This window comes from Pygocentrus nattereri, chromosome 8 (genome assembly GCF_015220715.1).
Source record: "Pygocentrus nattereri isolate fPygNat1 chromosome 8, fPygNat1.pri, whole genome shotgun sequence".
In the NCBI taxonomy this organism is placed as follows: domain Eukaryota; kingdom Metazoa; phylum Chordata; class Actinopteri; order Characiformes; family Serrasalmidae; genus Pygocentrus; species Pygocentrus nattereri.
Window position 1 is genome coordinate 39119819 of NC_051218.1, and position 18247 is coordinate 39138065.

General features: G+C 38.7%; 1 protein-coding gene across 4 annotated transcripts in view; it reads left to right on the forward strand.

The window, feature by feature from the left end:
* fstl5 (follistatin-like 5) overlaps window positions 1–16616 on the forward strand; it is a 242777-nt gene extending 226161 nt beyond the window's left edge. For all 4 annotated transcript variants that reach the window (XM_017692046.2, XM_017692048.2, XM_017692047.2 and 1 more), the window contains 3 exons: window positions 2505–2612; window positions 4313–4437; window positions 14264–16616. In XM_017692046.2, coding sequence (XP_017547535.1) covers window positions 2505–2612; window positions 4313–4437; window positions 14264–14966 — 936 coding nt within the window. In that variant the 3' untranslated portion in view covers window positions 14967–16616. The remainder of the gene's footprint in view (window positions 1–2504; window positions 2613–4312; window positions 4438–14263) is intronic.
* Window positions 16617–18247: the final 1631 nt, after the last annotated feature.

The window sequence follows — 18247 nt, forward strand, 5'->3', positions numbered from 1 at the left end:
TCTGAGCCATGATGTAGAGCCACACAGGAAGCCTTGTAGTTGTGATTTACTGTCACTCATGCGACCAGCCTGGGAAGCATCCAAGCCACGTTACAAAGTCACTCAGGCGGCTGGCCTGAGAAGCATTGTAGCTGCAATGCAAAGTCCAAGCTGTAATGCAAAGTTGCTCAGGCAGCCAACTGTTAAAAGGTGATATAGCTTAAAGAAAGAATTGCTTAGGTGGCCAGGCTAGGAAGTCTTGTGGGTGAGATGTGGAGTAGGCAGCCCAGGAAGCCGTGTAGCCTTTTGTACGGTCACTCAGGTAGCCAGCCCTGGAAGCTTCTGAGCCAAAGGGCCACTAAATTAGTCAGTGTATTGGAGAATTATGAAAAAACAGGCTCACAAGCAAAACAATATTTATATTAATGAACATTAATGTGCTTTAACATAAGGGTAGAATAATAGAACAATAATAGAACTTCATGAGAATTGAAGGCATTTTCAGAATGCATAATAAATATCACAATATTTCAGGGTTTGCTATCAAGGTGAAATGAACAATTGCACCAGAAAAGCAAAAAACTAGTTTGAATTTGTAATTCATTTTTTGCAAAAATGAACTACTGTGAAAGATTCAGGAGGAAAAATCAGCCATTCTGTAAAAATAAATTATATGATCATGTAATAAGGTTACAACCAATCATCTATTTTCTAATATGCAGTTTATGCAGTTATGCACCATATAGTTATGATTTGCAAACTTTATATAATTGGTATAAATATGTCTTTTTTGATTAATGGTATCCATCTATTATTGTAAAGAATATTATGAAATTTATCACAACAATAGTAACACACTATCATATTGCTGAACCCTCCCGTTAACATAACTTTTTTTATTGCAAGTAATTATGCACCATTCATCAGTCTATTTATTATGAAATGTTCACGCAATGTATGGAATGTGGTGTTTCTAAAGGCACACAATGAAAATCTCAGGTTTTGTGGATAAGCAGTGGGCTTTGGAAGCACAGATTGGCTAGTGCTGATCATTAGAGTTCATATGTGGAGAAGAGTCTCTGTGATTGCCAGGCTAATCCTCCAAAGGACGAAAGAGATGTAGTGGAACCAAAGCACAATGTGCAAATCTGTTCTCCCTGATGACCACATGCATGGAGGCTCAAGTCTGAGCCAATAAACTCTGAACCTTTTTTATCCTACATGAGAAGAGTGCATGTTCTCCATCTCATATCCATCTGTGTGTATACATAATATGTGTGTATCCCTCCTGTTGGAACAGAACCTTGTGTCTCTATGTAACGAGGAGCGATGTTGAGGCAGACGCAAGTGCGGAGACAAGCGAGATTTATTGGGCAAATCCAGAATCAGGGTCAAGACAGTCCAGGTTCAGGTAGCCAACATGAAGAGCAGGAGGGACAGACATGACAAGGAACACAGAAGTCAAACACTTAACAAAAACTCTTCAAATAATACATATACTACACACACAAGCCTAACATCAAACAGCACATTCAAACACGATCAAACATATTAAACAAAGACCAGCCAAGACAAGGGGCAAACACAGGGCTTAAATACAACAGGGATGATGAGGGACAGGTGGAAACAATCAGGGGCGGAGTCACGAAACAAGGGGCCAGACTAGACGGAAAAACAAATGCAGGTGGACGATCAGAAAGTGAACAGAAAAAGCACATGGAATAGTGGGAGGAGCCAACCGTGACAATCATTTTTCAGTTTTTGTCATAATTTGAAAATACCTGTTGCCCTTTACATTGTGTGTACATTTCAAGATAAATGCACCATAAGAAATGACCCAAAACTGACTTGGAAAAACTTCTGGTTCCATTGACTTACATTAAAAGTAAGGTACGTTTTTTCCTTCTCCTGTAAAGTGACCAAAACAAGATGTGTGAAATTCATTGAAAAGTCCTTTTCAGTTCAAAACGAGGTATTCATTTTTCAGTAAAGAAAATCCCCCAGCGGGTGACTGGAAATGGATACAGACTGAGAGCAATTATCCCAGAGTAGCTGAACAATTGTTACTGACAGTGCTCCATTACGAAATATAGCCCTGTAACTGAACCCACTGAATTCATAAAAACCTTCCATCTGTTCTTTTAGAAGAAAGATGCTTGTTTTCTTTCTTTGCATTCTCTGAGTGGCCTCCCAAACAAATAGAAAGTGTGAAAACTGTTTAAACGGCCAGGGCCAGAGCCGGCCTATAATGATTTTAAGACCACAAGGACTGTGTGCCTGGAATGAGCCAGGGATCAAGGTACCTCCTTTCATTAGATCAATCTGGCAGCTTAATGAATGGCCAGTAAAAATAAATAAATACATAAATACAAACATTACAGACATACATACATATATACATACATACATACACACACACACATAAATTAATAAATAAAAATAATAATAATCAGTCAAGCTCTATAGCCTTATGTGATTTTCTTTGACTATGTGCAGAGGTTTCACTTTTATTTTGTTCTTTGCAGACAGTGAACACGGACCGGGTTCCAGTAAAGCTTCATTATGACAAGTCACATGACCAGGTGTGGATTCTGAGCTGGGGAGATCTAGAAAAGAACTTCCCAACTCTCCAGGTAAAAAAAACACCATGTTACAATAAGTTCACAGCATAGATCAATACTACCTAAACATTTTCCAGTCAGAGACTACCCATACTTTACTTCATTAACAGTCAACACAACCATAACATTTTCAGGATAAATTTCTGAGGGGATTAGACAGATAAATAAAAGGTATGGATAAAATAGGACTCCTAACAACCATGCAGGACCTGGTAGACCACCAAAACTGTTCCTATCCAATAGATAGTGCTTTGTCTTTGAGAGAGAGGAGAAAATCAATTTTAGATCTGGAAGTCGAATGTCCACAGGTGTTTCTGTTAATCCTGTGAGAAGACTGTGGGTCTGAAAGGATGTGTAGCTGGCAAAAAGCCCATACTGAGAAACAAAAAGAAAAGAAAAGAAACAAAGAAGCTGCTAGTGCTCTCAGAATAATGGACTAGTCACCCCAGAGTCCAGACCGCAACATCATTCTATCTGTTTGGGATTGCTTGGATCATGAGAAGAGGAAAAAGCAACCAGCTTCCAAGACTGAACTTTGCATGTGTGGAAAAAAAGAAAAAAACTAGAATCAAGTCCCCTGAAAATAAAGAAAAGGTCAAATATGGACACACTAAATACCAGTTAGTGGTCATTTTTAGGATTTTTTTTTTTATTAAAAATGTTCTCTACTTTTTTTCATGACTCTAAAAACCGAATAACTTGAAAAATAAATGAAAGGTGGTCTCTGATTTGCATAATACTTATATAAGACATTTGGCCTTGAATCAATCCCTTGTAATGTATAGGACATGAGTAACTTTCCAGAGCTTAATAAGTATGATGTACTTGACATGGCATTCAACAACATACCCCTGCAAGTCCACAGTGCTGGGTTCTATTTCAATCAGAAATCATCCACACCCGGTCTGGGCCTATATTTAGTTTGTTGTTGTGAGAGCCTAGAAGCAACTTTTGCCAAGGTACATTGTTACAAAGGGCAGGATACTCTGCATGCAGCACTATCAGCCAGCAGTGTTCAATTAAACTCAGTTTTCGGAGAGATATTTCAATGAGGCTTGGAAAGTGGAGTGGAGGGGTGGTAGAATGGTTTGCGTCATCTGCCTTGGGGACATGCTTGCATAAATGTGTGGCCGGCTAATGAAATTGATTTAATTAAATGCCTGACTTTTTTTACGTAACCCAAGCATCACAGGACATACCCCAGGGGCACGCATACCCCAGTTTGAGAACAGTGGATGTAAAAGATTACATCTCCCACCTCCTCCTCCTCTTAATGTTACAAATCAAGTTTAAGAATGCGTTAATCCCCAGGTTTACTCCCAGCTCTCAAATCTGTCACTCAGCATCTCCTGAGTGTATATCACACCTTGTTAAAGACTGCTCTTGACACAAATGGAAGAGTACACTCCCAGCCTCCTCCTCCCCCTCTTCCATTCCCTTAATGATTTTTACTGACATTTTCAGGCCATCTGCAAATGATGTAACATGATTGAATCAGCATAGCAGGGAGTCCCTGTGGAAGTACCTTTCAAATTACTGCCCCAAATAAACCTGTAAGCAGCAATGTCCCCAGTGCAGTCTGATCAGTGTGAGAGATGAGATGATAGCTCTCATAAGCAAGGCCGGTGTGCCAGTGTGAATTACCAGCCCAATGAAAACATGTCACATTATTTTTTGATGCTTGAATATGTATGTCTCTTGCTGCGGCTCAGGTGATTAAGCAGGCCAGTGGCAGCGCGTCCCACCACACCATCCACACCCAGCCGGTGGGCCATCGCTTCGACAGGGTGGACGACTTCTTCATCCCCCCCTCCAGCCTCACCATCAATCACATCAGGTATAATCTTGCATACAAATGTAAATGTTTATTTAAATTTGTGCAATTTGAAATGTGTTCCTGTAAACAGGAATGTGCAATAACTAACTGCTACCTCACTTGTCTATTGTCTGTTTTAGAATATATAGTTTTATAGTCCTTTTTCTTTATATATAAGATTTTTTATACTATTTTTCTTAAATTTGCACTTTATATATTTTAGCTTTATGTTTAATTATGTTGTGTCTAGAAAGTGCCGTTGGATTGCTGCTCAATTTTGTTATACACTGTGCAATGACAAGAAAGGCATCTTATCTTATCTTTATTACATGCTAACATGTTCTCAGCCATCTGATTCTTGCCAGTAACAGTTTCATTGGCTATGCACACTGCAATATGTATGCACTTTGCGTTCCAAGTTACACACGAAAGCTAACTTTTTTATCAGTCTAAATGCCATCTAGACACCAGTTGTTACAGTAATTACTCTTTTAAATGAAGGTGTAGTCTCTGGATTGAAAAAAAAAAAAGTTTGTGAAATTCACTGCATCTTGTCTTTGACTTGAGAGTTTTGACATTTTCTGATGGCTATTGAGCCATTATATTGCACTTTGTTTCACCCCAGTCTGTTTTTGTTGCACTGTTCTGACAATGTCTGTGGTGGTCAAACAGCCCCTTCCTGTTAATTTAAGGGGTTATTAACTAAAGAAACTTTAAACCAGACTTTCTGATGTTATGGAGAAGTCTGGCTACTAGAACCATGTGCAACCAAAACGTGATGAGGAAAGGCCAAATAATTTGGTTGTGCTGAAATGTTAAGCAGCACAAGCAAAACTTATAGTAATAAAGCTGTCTGAAAGGTTCTTTGAAGCATTACCAAAGACAATATCATTGGTCCAACTTTGAAAGCATTCCATACAGAACCAAAGATGGTTCTTCTACGGCTCCACGCCAAAGAAACCTTTTGGAATCTTAATTTTTAGTAATGTAAACATGAAGTACACAATGATATCATACTAAGCAAAACTTCATTTTTCCCCTCTGTTCTCTATCGCTATATTGGTTGGAATGGCTGTTGATCAAAATCTTAAGTTCTACAATATATCAGGATACATCCATAGCATTACACACCACTTCCCATGAACATACAGTTGTTGGGTGTGTATTGCAGCAGCTCTATGCGCCAAGTCCAGACAAACTAGCTCAAGCTGAGTAAATCACGCCGGAGGATTGACATTAGACTCTAATATCCCACATAATGCATTCACAGTCACTTGCATTCGGAAGTAGCTTTAGCAGTTGAGGAGACAAGAGTCGTGAGATTAAACCCTGAATAAACAGCGTAAGAGGAGCTGCCTGGAAAGGAAAATCTCATTTGATTTGATTAAATCCGGGCTGAAGATTACTGAGCATGTACCTCTGATCCTTTTCTTCTCCTCTGGTGACAGATGGCTATTTGTGTGTGATTTGATGCCATGCTCATTTGAAATAATGAGTCAATTCCAGGTGAAACTGGTGGAAAATTGTAAAAGTTTTTATTGAGGCCTTGAGAGTTTTTTACAAGTACGCATTGTTTTTTTTACAAGTACGCATTGTTGCTGTACATGCCACTAAGAACAATGAAAGACACGTTTAAATGATTACATTTTCTGTAGCTGAGCTTTTCACTACACTGAGTGAAGCTAATGTGGTAGTGCGCAAAATGGCCAAAAATGTATATCATGGTATAATTAAATGTTCTGGTAATTTTAGGATTTCATGTAAGCCAACATATTTTGTAGGTTGACATTGGCATTTTATTCTGCCTTGTATTTTTCTTTTTTTTCCGTTTAAAAAAGTATGGCATGCTGTTTTAGATTTTAATCCTTTTTTTCTTAACATCAGGAATTCAATTTACTGCTAAAAAATGAATGTTCACATGTAGATATTTCATTCTTGATATCAAGAATTCCATTTTTATTGGCAAACATGTTATTCTTAATATCAATAATTGCATTTTTACTAATGAAAATCTAATCTTTGATACAAGGAATTTCATTTTTACTGGCAAAATTCCGTTTTTGAGTGGAAATCAAATTTTACACGTGTATATTGAATTCCTGCTATCAAGAAAAAAGCACTACAAAGCTAAAATGGCTTGCTATATAAAAGCCATATTTAGGTGTAAACACACAGCTGCTTCTCTGAGTCCAGGACTAAATGTGTCATGTCTAAATTTTTTCAAATACTTTGTCCCGCAAATGCATCACATGCACTCATGACCATCAGATACTAATATTATTTTGTAAATATTACAAGAATTTCATGTTTTTGACAAAGTTTTTTCTTTTTTTTGACTGAAACATTCCTATCACCCTGGAAAAAATGTTTGAAATTGATACAAATGTGTCAGATGGTTGTACACAAATTAAATATATCACATCAACGCTAGATTAGTTATTTTAGCAATAATTGTGTTCATGTATTATGTTTTATTCATTTGCAATCGGTTGAAAGTGCATTTTCTGTTTAGTGCACCACTCAGGTAAATGGGCCATTAGCCATTCAGCTAAATGGGTTAACCTTAGCATGTTGCACTGTTCATATTCAAATTTGTGTAATACTGGTGCAAAGGTTATAAGAACAATTAATACCTTAAGGAGAATTTCCACTGGTATGTCAGATGCTTGGATGGTCTTTGCAGTAGGCAAAAGTAGGCAATTCCAACGCAGCCCCACCACCTGGTATAATTTTAATGGACTGTTCTATGTTGTTACATGATGACACAACTGCTTGAAGACTGGTATAAATATGGCAATTAAGCAATAATCTACATTATGGACTACGTCCTGCAGTGTGACACTTCTAGGTGTCGAGAAAGGAAATCATCAATAATTTCAATTCATTAAATCATTTAGTACAGTTTAACCTCTTAATTGGTCAGGTACCACTGGAGGGCGCAATTTTTTAATACATTTTTCTATAACCCAAGAATATCTCAGTTTGTATTGAAGTCTTAGCACTTACTCAGTAATAAGCCTTAGCATGTATTAAGTCTGGGATTTTAAGAAATTGAGTCAAATTTAAGTAAAGCTTAGTAAATTGTGTAGAAATAAGTTACATAATCTTATAATACTCCTACAACAATGTCAATCTGAGAAATATTAGACATATCGACTAGATTTAAGATACACCAGTCAGGAGCCCAGAGATTGACTATTAATTTCAATGAGAATCCTCTGGGCCACATTTCTGTATTCCACCTTGGGCCCCAGAATCATTAAACCCAGCCCTGGTCAGTATACTGCCCAGTGCTAAGCACATGTGTAAAGCCTTTTCTTGAAAGTTTTTATTACTTATTATAAGATTTAAGCTATTTTTGCACTTAATGTGAGGTTATTATTTTAAAATAATTTTTTCTTCAATTGAGAACAATATACACTGATCAGGCATAACATTATGACCACCTCTGCGTCTCTGTGCTCATTGTCCTTTTTATCAGCTCCACTTACTACATAGGTGCACTTTGTAGTTCTACAGTTACTGTAGTCCATCTGTTTCTCTGATACTTTGTTAGCCCCTTTTTACCCTGTTCTTCAGTGGTCAGGACCCCAATGGACTCTCACAGGTACGATTTGGGTGCTGGGTCATTTTCAGCACTGCAGTAACACTGACCTGGTGGTGTTGTGTTAGTGTGTGTTGTGCTGGTACAAGTGGATCAGACACAGCAGTGCTGCTGGAGTTTTTAAACACCTCAGTGTCACTGCTGGACTGAGAATAGTCCACCAACCAAAATTATCCAGCCAACAGCGTACAGCATCCTGTGACCACTGATGAAGGACTAGAGGATGACCAACACAAACTGTGCAGCAGATGAGCTGTCGTCTCTGACTTCACATCTACAAGGTGAACTGATGAGGTAGGAGTGACTAATAGAGTGGACAGTGGGTAGACAGAGTGTTTAAAAGCTGCTGTGTCTGATCCATTTGTACCAGCACAATACACCACCATCACGTCAGTGTTACTGCAGTGCTGAGAATGATCCACCACCCAAATAGTACCTGTTCTGTGAGGGTCCATGGGGGTAGTGACCACTGAAGAACATCATGACCAGTGAAGAACATAATGCCTAATCGGTGTGTATACAAGAGCCCTATTATAGGCTATAGCTCAGTTTTTATCCCAGTTTCATATTTGCAGATTCATAAAAACATAATCCAAACACACCTGAAAAGCTATTAATGGTTCTTGTGGATTATTCAGGGATCAGGTTGCCCTGCTTATGTTCTCCCGCTGATATTACCTCACAAAAATAGACAATGTAATGCCTTAAGCAGTTTCTTAAATAGAACTACGAATTGTATTTCCAGATTGGACCAGAAGCCTTAGTCTCGCTCCATTGTAGCTTTGCACCTCTAGAATGTGATGACATTTAAAAGCGCTCTCCTCTCCATGACCCCCCTTGGTGGTTTAATATGTCTCAGTGCTACAGGTCAGCAGTATGTTAAATGAGGCCAACACAATGCAAGAGAGGGATCATTGCAGTCTGGCATCCTGTACCGGACAGCAGGTTAGATTAAGGACATGACATCAGCCTGAGAAGATGCATTTTAGCTTTGTTATGCAATGACATCCAGTGCAGGCAATTTGAGTAAGCAAGAGAAAAGTGGAAATAAGTGGTTCTGTAGGTACAACAGACTATCCTGTAAATTTGACTGCATATTTTATTATAAATGCATTTGTAATAAACAATAGAAAGCAACCAATTAGTGGTGTGGCCACAAATAATAAGTTCTTGTGATTTTCTGTTACATACAGAACTTTGCAAAAGTCAGAAACCACCATCCATTTATTTAATTTCCAGTCAAAATGTCAATTAAGGAAGTTTTTCCAGATGTTTCTGTGCAGGTTAGATGTAAGATAATCTACTAGCCCCCCACCAAACCTGTAACCACCAGATAAACAGTATTTGAAGCTTTCAATTTTAAGATTGAGGAGCAAACCAAGCCCCATTCTTATTTCAGATGACAAAAATCCAGAGGTGTTTCTGTCCATCCTTCCACTGTGAGACATCAACTCAGCGCTATGGGTCTGAAAAGATCTGTTGCTGTCAAGAAGCCTCACTGAGCAAATGAAAATACTCAAGAAGCTGAAGGTGTTCTCAGAACAATGGACTGACCACCCCAGAGCCCAGACCTCAACTTCACTGAATGTATTTGGGATTACTTAGATTGTGAGGAGCAGAAAGTACAACCAGCTTCGGAACTTTGGAGGTGTGAAAAATACCTCTGCGGAATTCTTTGTAAAGCTGAGCACAAGTATCCTGCGAAGAATGGAAGCTGTAATAAAGGAAAATAGAGCAACCAAATGCTGGAATTTGATATTATATTCAGTAATTGAGGCTTCTGTGTAATTTTCTGATAATTTTTTTTTGCTTTTTCCTGATGCTTAAAAAAACAAATTACTTGAAATGAATTGCTCTTTTGACTGGAATCAATAAAACAGTACTGTTAGTATATTATTATTACTGTTATCGCAGGTTAATACTTTTAGTGAATTGATTCACTAATACAGTGCAAGAATCTAATAAGCATCTGGCTGATTTCCCATTCTGAAATTACAGTAGCCATATGAACTCACATAGCTGTCAAAACATTGCAATCAATTCTGTTCTAAAAAGAATGTCTCTCAAACATAAACGTTTTTTCAAAGATATTCCAAATTATTTGCACATAATATCCACAGAAATATTTATTCCTGGTGTTCAACTGCTCATATACAGCTTATAATCTCAATAGAAGAACACTAATTAATAGAATGGGATGCTCTCAAGTGGCCACACATGAATCTATGGTCTCCATGCCCAATGCCAGTGGCATAAAGCCCCCCAGAATTGAGCTGATGAGCAGTGGCAACTCTGAAGCGATGGAGCTCCATCCAGTGCCTTTGTGGTGTTTGCGATCCAGAACTGATCATCCAACATCAGTACCTGACCTCACTAATGCTCTTGTGGGTGATTGCAGTCAAATCCCTACAGCAATGTTCTAATATGTAGTTTTGTAATGTCTTCCCCAAAGGGGAAATTTCCTATTATTACCCTTGATTTCAGCAGGTGTTTACAAAAGTTTGGAAACATACCGTAGTTCTAAACTGCAATGACAGCAAAGCAGTAGATAAATTAGCAGGACTGCACAGTTTCTTTGTTCGCACACTTCGTTTCATCCTTCGACAACCCACCTAATCAGGACCCACATAGATGTCATATTCAGAATGCCTCTGTGATGTAAGCCATGCATGTAGATGTAATGCATTTCATGTTTTACGCGATGTCTTTTTTATTCATTTATTTGAGAAAAAGTGCGCTGCAAATTCAGGCAGCTTGCCAGATTTTTCAACATCTCCAGACTTTCTCGCTAATAACTGCATAAAATAACAGCCTGCAGAACTCTCATTCATTAAATTCATTGAGCTCCTGTCATGCTTTTATCAATAAATTTGCGAGTGGCAATCTCATTTATTTGTTGTGCCGCAGGCCCTGTGATAATTTTTTTTTTCTTTTTAGGTTTCTCTCAATTGCTTTTATTTTTATAGCAGTATTTTCAAATACTAGATGGAGGCTAAAATGTCTGTTGAATCAAGCTATTTGAAAAAAGGCCTGAAACTGGCCTTTATTTGGTTTGCATTTAGGAAGAGCCCTCTGAGCTTGGAGCTCAGCATTGATTTGGGAGAGGAAGTTACTTCCATTAATTGCTCTACAGTGGGACCATATAAAACAACAAACCCACAGCAAGTCATAAAATATACACAAAGGTACAAAACGAGTCCAGCTAGCTTTGAACTCTTTTATATAGAGCTGGTGCTATTCTTTATTATACCTTATGTCAGTGGACTTTATAGAGCTGCAAAAAGCAGGCCTTATCACTTCTGCCAGAGGAGCTATAGGCACTTAATGCCATCTCGTCTGCTACCTGAACTACACGCAGCTGGCAGAAGAAACCTCAGTTATCCAACTTGTGTGGACACCTCTGCTTTTAAACCTCCTGGGATAGAATGAGGCTAGGATGCACGATTGAGCCTTGCTTTAGGTGAGCTCCTGCTACATTGCAGTAGAGATTCAGATGATTCTGTGATTGCTGTAAGCCAGAGGGACTGCTCCAGAGAAAAGAATAATCAAAAGAGATCTCAGCATAAGAGGCATATCCTATATAGGCTACCCTAGCTGAACATTCTAGGACACTTTTACCTGGGGCTATCAAGACATGGACTTTGGAGTTGGAGGAAAATTCTGAAATCTTACTGTGTCATTAGCTGTTTGAGAGATTTCAGGGATCTATATTCTACTTTCGTAGGTAGCAATTCACTTGAATACTGCTGCATAACATCATGACAGATATCACATGTTGTCATCAACTGATAGATTTTGTTTTCTGTCATGTTACCATTGGTAATAAGTGACACAAGATGTCATGACAAATTGTGTCACATACTAATTTTGTGTGCTCTAGTTTGCCAACAGCTTCAAACATAACGACATTCTGCCACGACAGTGACAAGTTATAGTAACATGGCATGGACACATTACTGGACATAATCTATCATAACATGTTTATGACATGGTCTGTGTAGTGGCCAAGTTCGTATTGTTTTGACAACTTTTAACTGGCCACTGGCAGAAGTGCACAGCAAACTTGTTTCTGACGCATAGCCACTTTGTTCCTCTTAACTAGCAAGCTTCACTCACGGACTGCAGGATTGTCATGTTCAGTCTTTTATTTGAAGTCTTCTACTCCATCCAAAGCAATCCTTAGAAGCACGGCAACACTTGACATTCTCAAAGAGTAAACAGAAAGCTTATCTTATTTACAAAAGGCTGATGGTCAAAAACGTATTGTTTTAGCTATGTGCACAACGTCCTTCTTCGATCTCGCTTTTCCATTTTTTTTGTCGTGCACATGCGCAACAGTTCTTTTAAACTAATAGCAAGTCAAATGCTGACAAGTATGCACGCAATACAACTGACGTAATGGAAAATAACAACAATTGAGTAAACAGAAAATAACAATATAGATTAAACTGAACTTACATTTGGCTCTTACAGTCTGTGATATGTAGCAGCGTATTAAATATCTGTTACTGTAACTATTTGTGTATCATAAATAGTCAGAATTCGTCATGCTTCAGGATTAAACAGACTGTTTATTGAAGTTGGATTTGTTTAACCAGAGGTGGTCTAGTAATGTAATAGGGGTGTGATTTGACCAGCTGATTTATATGAACAAAGGATCTCTGTAATTTTCCCAAATAGCCCAAATTGAAACATCATCATCTTAATCTCTATCATGTTCTTCTTACTCTGAATTATACCTCACTCAAGCTTTTTCAGACTGAAAGTACCAGATCAAACGATTAAGTTTGGGCAAAAATCCTCAAGGATGTCATAAATAGGAAACTTCAGCCACTTCTTTTGAATATCTGGATACTTTAAAGGCCTTTTGCGATCCATTTGCTTGCTGAGAGCCATGAACAGCACAACGTTTAACTTACTGACTGGCTGCAGTAACAAAAATCTGTATAACTTCAATATGAACTGCCTAGGCTGAATGGCTAAACAGGTCATTTCAATTCACTCATCATATTAATAGTTATTAATAGTTATTCAAAAATAACATACAGTGTCGATCGAATGCTTACTATAAGCTATGCATGGTGGCAGCATCAGTCCCGTTGGTCCATATTTACACATATATGAGAAAGAATTTCAAAATCACCAGGCATTCCATGTTGCTTGAAACTCCAACTTCACTTTACTGTACCTATGCTCACTTCGTGACTAACTCTTTTTTTTTTTTTTTGGAAGTAATGGATACCAAGCAGAATCCTAACACTCAAACTGCTGAGCTGAATAGACAGGAAATTCCTGGCCTAAACCACTAATGGACCTCAGCATCAGCCAATCAATGCAGCTCATCATCACAAATGATAATGTTCCCATCAGTCTGAAGCAAATGTCACGTAGCAGCCTGACTCGGTCAGCAACCACAGTCTAAAGTGCCGAAAATCAGCTGAATGACAGTGTGTTTGAAGTGCATGGCAGAATTGATCAACGGGCAGTTAGATTAATTGAGGCTTGTCAGATGCTGACATTTCCTCTTCTGACGTTTTCTCTCTATCTTCTTCATCTTTTTCTAAGAGATATCTAATGGTCAGTGGTTGGCTTCTTTGAATTTTTGCCACGTCATGCATGCGCATGATTGAGATGTGAATAGGTGTCCATTACAGAGCTAGGCATTTGCCGACTAAGATTTTTCTGCCTATGAGGTGCCTGAAGATGTGGAAGTAAAACTCTCAAGAGTTCACCTCCTCTTTCCACCTGTAGGTTTAGACCTCCTTCATTAAACCTGGTCTGTCTCAGCTTGTGATCCAATCAGTGTCTCACTCTGAAACTGGTTACAGAGTTACAGAGTGGAAGGGGTACTGCAGTCCACCAAGCTTGAGGGCAGATTTATGTCTCTGTCAGAGCAGGTCTTCCATAGAGTTTTATCCAGTTCTTACAGAAGTTAATGCTAACTTTCTTGGATATTTGGTTGCAATGGTTTGTACTACTGTTTCTACACTGCTATTTTATGGATGGTTTTAAATCATTTTCATATGTTAGATTTGCAGCTCAGTAAAACCTTTTTGAAGTTTAAAAACCTCCTCATACAATCTGCCCAGGGTTTCTGTGAGCAATAGTGCAGATGAACCGTTTTTGGTTTCACAAACAATGGAATCAGAAAGTTTTATAAAGTATCTAGAGCCATACATCCAAGAGAAGCATGTAGGAGTATCATGGATTGATGTTTACAATGGATTGTCTTCTCAATTGTAGGTTTGGAATCATCCTCCATAAGAATGAGCCAGCCCTGCATAAGATTGACCTGGAGACCACCTCTTACGTGAAGAACATCAGTTTGCAGGAGTACGACTGTATCCCACAGTCGCTGGCCTACACTCACTTGGGCGGCTACTACTTCATCAACTGCAGACCCGACTCAACAGGTGCTCTGCGCCCCCAGCTGATCCTGGACAGCGTGACGGACGGTGTGATTGGCCCTAACTGGGATGTGAGTGGCACACCCTATGTCTCACCTGATGGACATTACCTTGTAAGCGTGGATGATCGGGATGGCCTTATGCGTCTCCAGCCCATTTCCATCCGGGGCCAAATTGGGCAACCTTTCGACATTCATACCAACCTGCACCTCTCTGACCTGGCCTTTATGCCCTCCTTCACAGAGGTCAACCAGTACAATGTGTTCGGCAGCTCGGGCCACCAGACAGACGCCCTGTATGTGGAGCTCAGCACCGGCAACGTCAAAATGATCAAGAGCCTCAAACAGCCCACGCCAACTGCACTGTGGCGCTGGAACCGACAAAACCGTGTGATGACCGGAAGCGGCCTTTTCGGACAGTACCTCATGACTCCTTCTCAGAGTTCCCTGTTCATCCTGGATGGACGCCTGGACAAGCTCAACTGTGAAATCACTGACGTACCCATGGGGAATACTGTGGTGTGGGTGGGCGAGGCCTAGGGCTCCAAAAAGAAGATTCATGGAAAAAACAAACAAGTACAATTGCACTGAATTTGGTCTGTGTATAATTTATCGAAAGGAATCTCAAGTGATCCTGAAAAAAAAAACCAAAATTGACTGTTCTAAAACCACTGTATCTGTTCAAGGGAAGTTTATTCAAAAGTAGAGTGGGCTAGAGTGGAATATGCTCGTTTTTGTATGCACTGGATAGGTTTCAAAGTGAAATAGCTAACTATTAGTCACTCCACTGTTAGGTCAAATTAGCCCTAGTGTCTAAAGGGATTTAGTACAACGTCGTTCCATCTGGAGACACAAGGTAATACATGTAGAGCCCAATTAGAATAGAGCAAATGATATTCAAAAAAACTGACATTGAATATGTGACAGCTATTCTAATAATTTGGGTTCAATACTTTTTCTCTTTCCCACGCCCCCGTCCTTTTGTCACATTCACATGCGCATTTGGGCCCACAGTTTTTCCTGTGCCTTGAAGGAACAATCACTCAAACAGAGAAATAGGAAAAATAAAATTAATTATTCCCTCTGCGACTGTGGATAACACCTTCCATGACCTTTCCGAGTAGGGCGAGAAAAAGACAGCAACACTTAATTCCACCTGTTTGTACATTTGAAATTCCACCAACCCTCAGCAATTTTAACTAATTAAAAATGCCCCTCACTCTGAGAATGTCCTCGTTTGAAGTAGAGACCATTGTAAAAGTCAGCATGGCAACTTTAAATCTCTCATTAAGGTTTGTAAACGATAGGGATGCATAAATTTTGGATTTATGAGGAGTCAAAAAAAACGTAAAAATGTAATGGTTAGGCAGGCAGATCATTTATTCTACACTACATGCTCATAGAGGAGATAAACGGTAACTTAACACTGGAATGTAATGGCTTTGATGAGTTTAGGGTCAGGCTGAGTGTGTGACATAGCTATTGTGCATACTGGGGCTTGAGGGCTGGCTTTCAGTAAATCATACAGTGTGTTTCTTGGTGTGGTGTGGTGTTAGACAAGCTTTGTACATCGCAAGGTTTATATAACCGGAGATCTTTAATTTGACAGGTCCAGACATGAGTCACAATGCTACATGAGGTCAGCAGCATGGGCAGGGGAACCTTCTTAGCGTAATTGGAAGCACAAACACATGTGCACGTCGCGTCGAATCTTCTCCTCGATGGCCAGAGTCTATGCATTTTCACTGACACTCAAACCAAGTGCTTGGATTTGAGCTTTCGTCACATGGTTTGGTTTTATTCCTCATCTGCTTCAGTAATTGGACTCTTTTTAACGTGGTTACATTTCAATTTTTGTATATTTGGTTTTGAAGACTACTGGAGAACCAATTTTCAGACCCTGATTTCATTTTACACCCGCTGTGACTTCGCTTGTGTTCTGTACATAGCAGAAGGGTGTAGGTTTCCCCAAATCGTGTAAAGCTTCAGCTAGTTGAGTTCGGCACCCCCTCCTTTTTCTAAGCGAAAAACAACTGCACTGTTCTTTGTTCCACAAAATGAATGAGTACATTTTGATGTCACATCCGACCCATGTAGCCATGTATGTTGACTCGTGTGCTTGTTATTTATGTAGAGAAATCATGCTTGACATTTTACCAGTTAAATAAAGCCTATAACTTTGAAAAATTGTCCAAGGATTCTACTTCGTTTCTTGGCCTAATTTGTTTGCAGAAAGATTTCGAAAGGAATAATCAATGGAAACTGATAATGTGAAACCATTTAAATCTAAAATCCACAATTATGTGTGTGTGTGTGTGTGTGTGTGTGTGTGTGTGTGTATGTGTGTGTGTGTGTGTGTTTTCTTAGTTTTCCCATAATGTGCGCAGAACGCTGTGATGAAATTTAATGATTAGCGCTCGCTTCTTTTCAAAGGAATTATCTCCACTCCAGTGGTCTCATTATGCCTTCATTATTTGACATAATGAGACCTGACTTTAAAGAACTACATTGGAAAGTGGAGGGTAAACTGGTGTTTGCACTGCACTGGAGGCCTCAAAGGACCACCGGTTGTGCTATTTGTAAAGGAGCGTATTTAGAGAGAATAAACATTATTAGCAGATCACTCAGGTCAAATTAGCCATAGTGTGTAAAGCAGAGGTGTCAAACTCAACCACTAAAAGGGCCATATTAAAAAATCTCAGTAAATCTGAGGGCCAACTGTGTTTTTATATCATTTTTACTTAACCTTTTGCCATGACCCAAATGGGCCATGGTTTATTCAAAATATGCCAAAACAGCAACAGCAAAGTAGATATTAAATACTTGCCTATTTGCTCAAACTAGACACCAGGCATCTTTTCTTTTTGTGTAATAACTAGCCCATAAGTTGTTGTTGGGGAAAGGGGGTCAGAACACACACATGTTGCAGTGCATGCTGAGGACTGTAGTGCATCTAAGGTGAAACGGGATAATAAGTACAGAAAATTCAAATAATTTTGCAAAAGATCTTGTATTTAACACACAGGGTAAGGGAACTGAGTACAACATCATTCCATCTGGAGATGCCAGTTATTACACGTATAAACCAATTTGAATATAGCAAATATTTTATGATATTTAGAGAACAAGAAACATCAAATAATTGGCTGTTCTAATCGTTTACGAATTCATATTTAGAGGGAATGAACTTAAATAACATATAAAAGCCATCGTTAATGTGTCATGATGCCACTGGGAGGTTTCTAGGTTCAAGTATAGCAATAACAATAACAATGAAGAAATTGGTGCAATACAAAATCTCGATGTATGATGGTGAAGAGAAGAACTGACTTTAAACTAGGTAGAAGATGGGTTCCCACTTTGTTTGAAGGCTTACATAAGGACTACATAAACACTGAATAAACCACTTTATATACTTATAAACAATGCTGGCTAATGATTACAAAAAGAGAGATTTCATGAACTAAATGTCAACATTTCAAGTCAAGTCAGCTTTATTGTCAATACAACAATATGTACAGGACATACAGTGTACTGAAATTGCGTTACTCTCAGACCAATAACATTAAATAGACGGTACACAGGAAAAGTGAATTTAAATAGACCCTTAAAAAACACTAAACACTAATTGTAAGAATAAACATTAATTGTAGAAAAATAGGATAATAAAAAAGAATATAAATATAAGAAGGTCATGAAAACAAAACTAATTTATACTGTTAACTGCTTTATAAGTTCTATTTCTTGTAAATAATGCTTTATAACAGTGTTATAAATTGAACAAATGTCACTTTGTTTAAGGCCCCTAATATCAATACAGC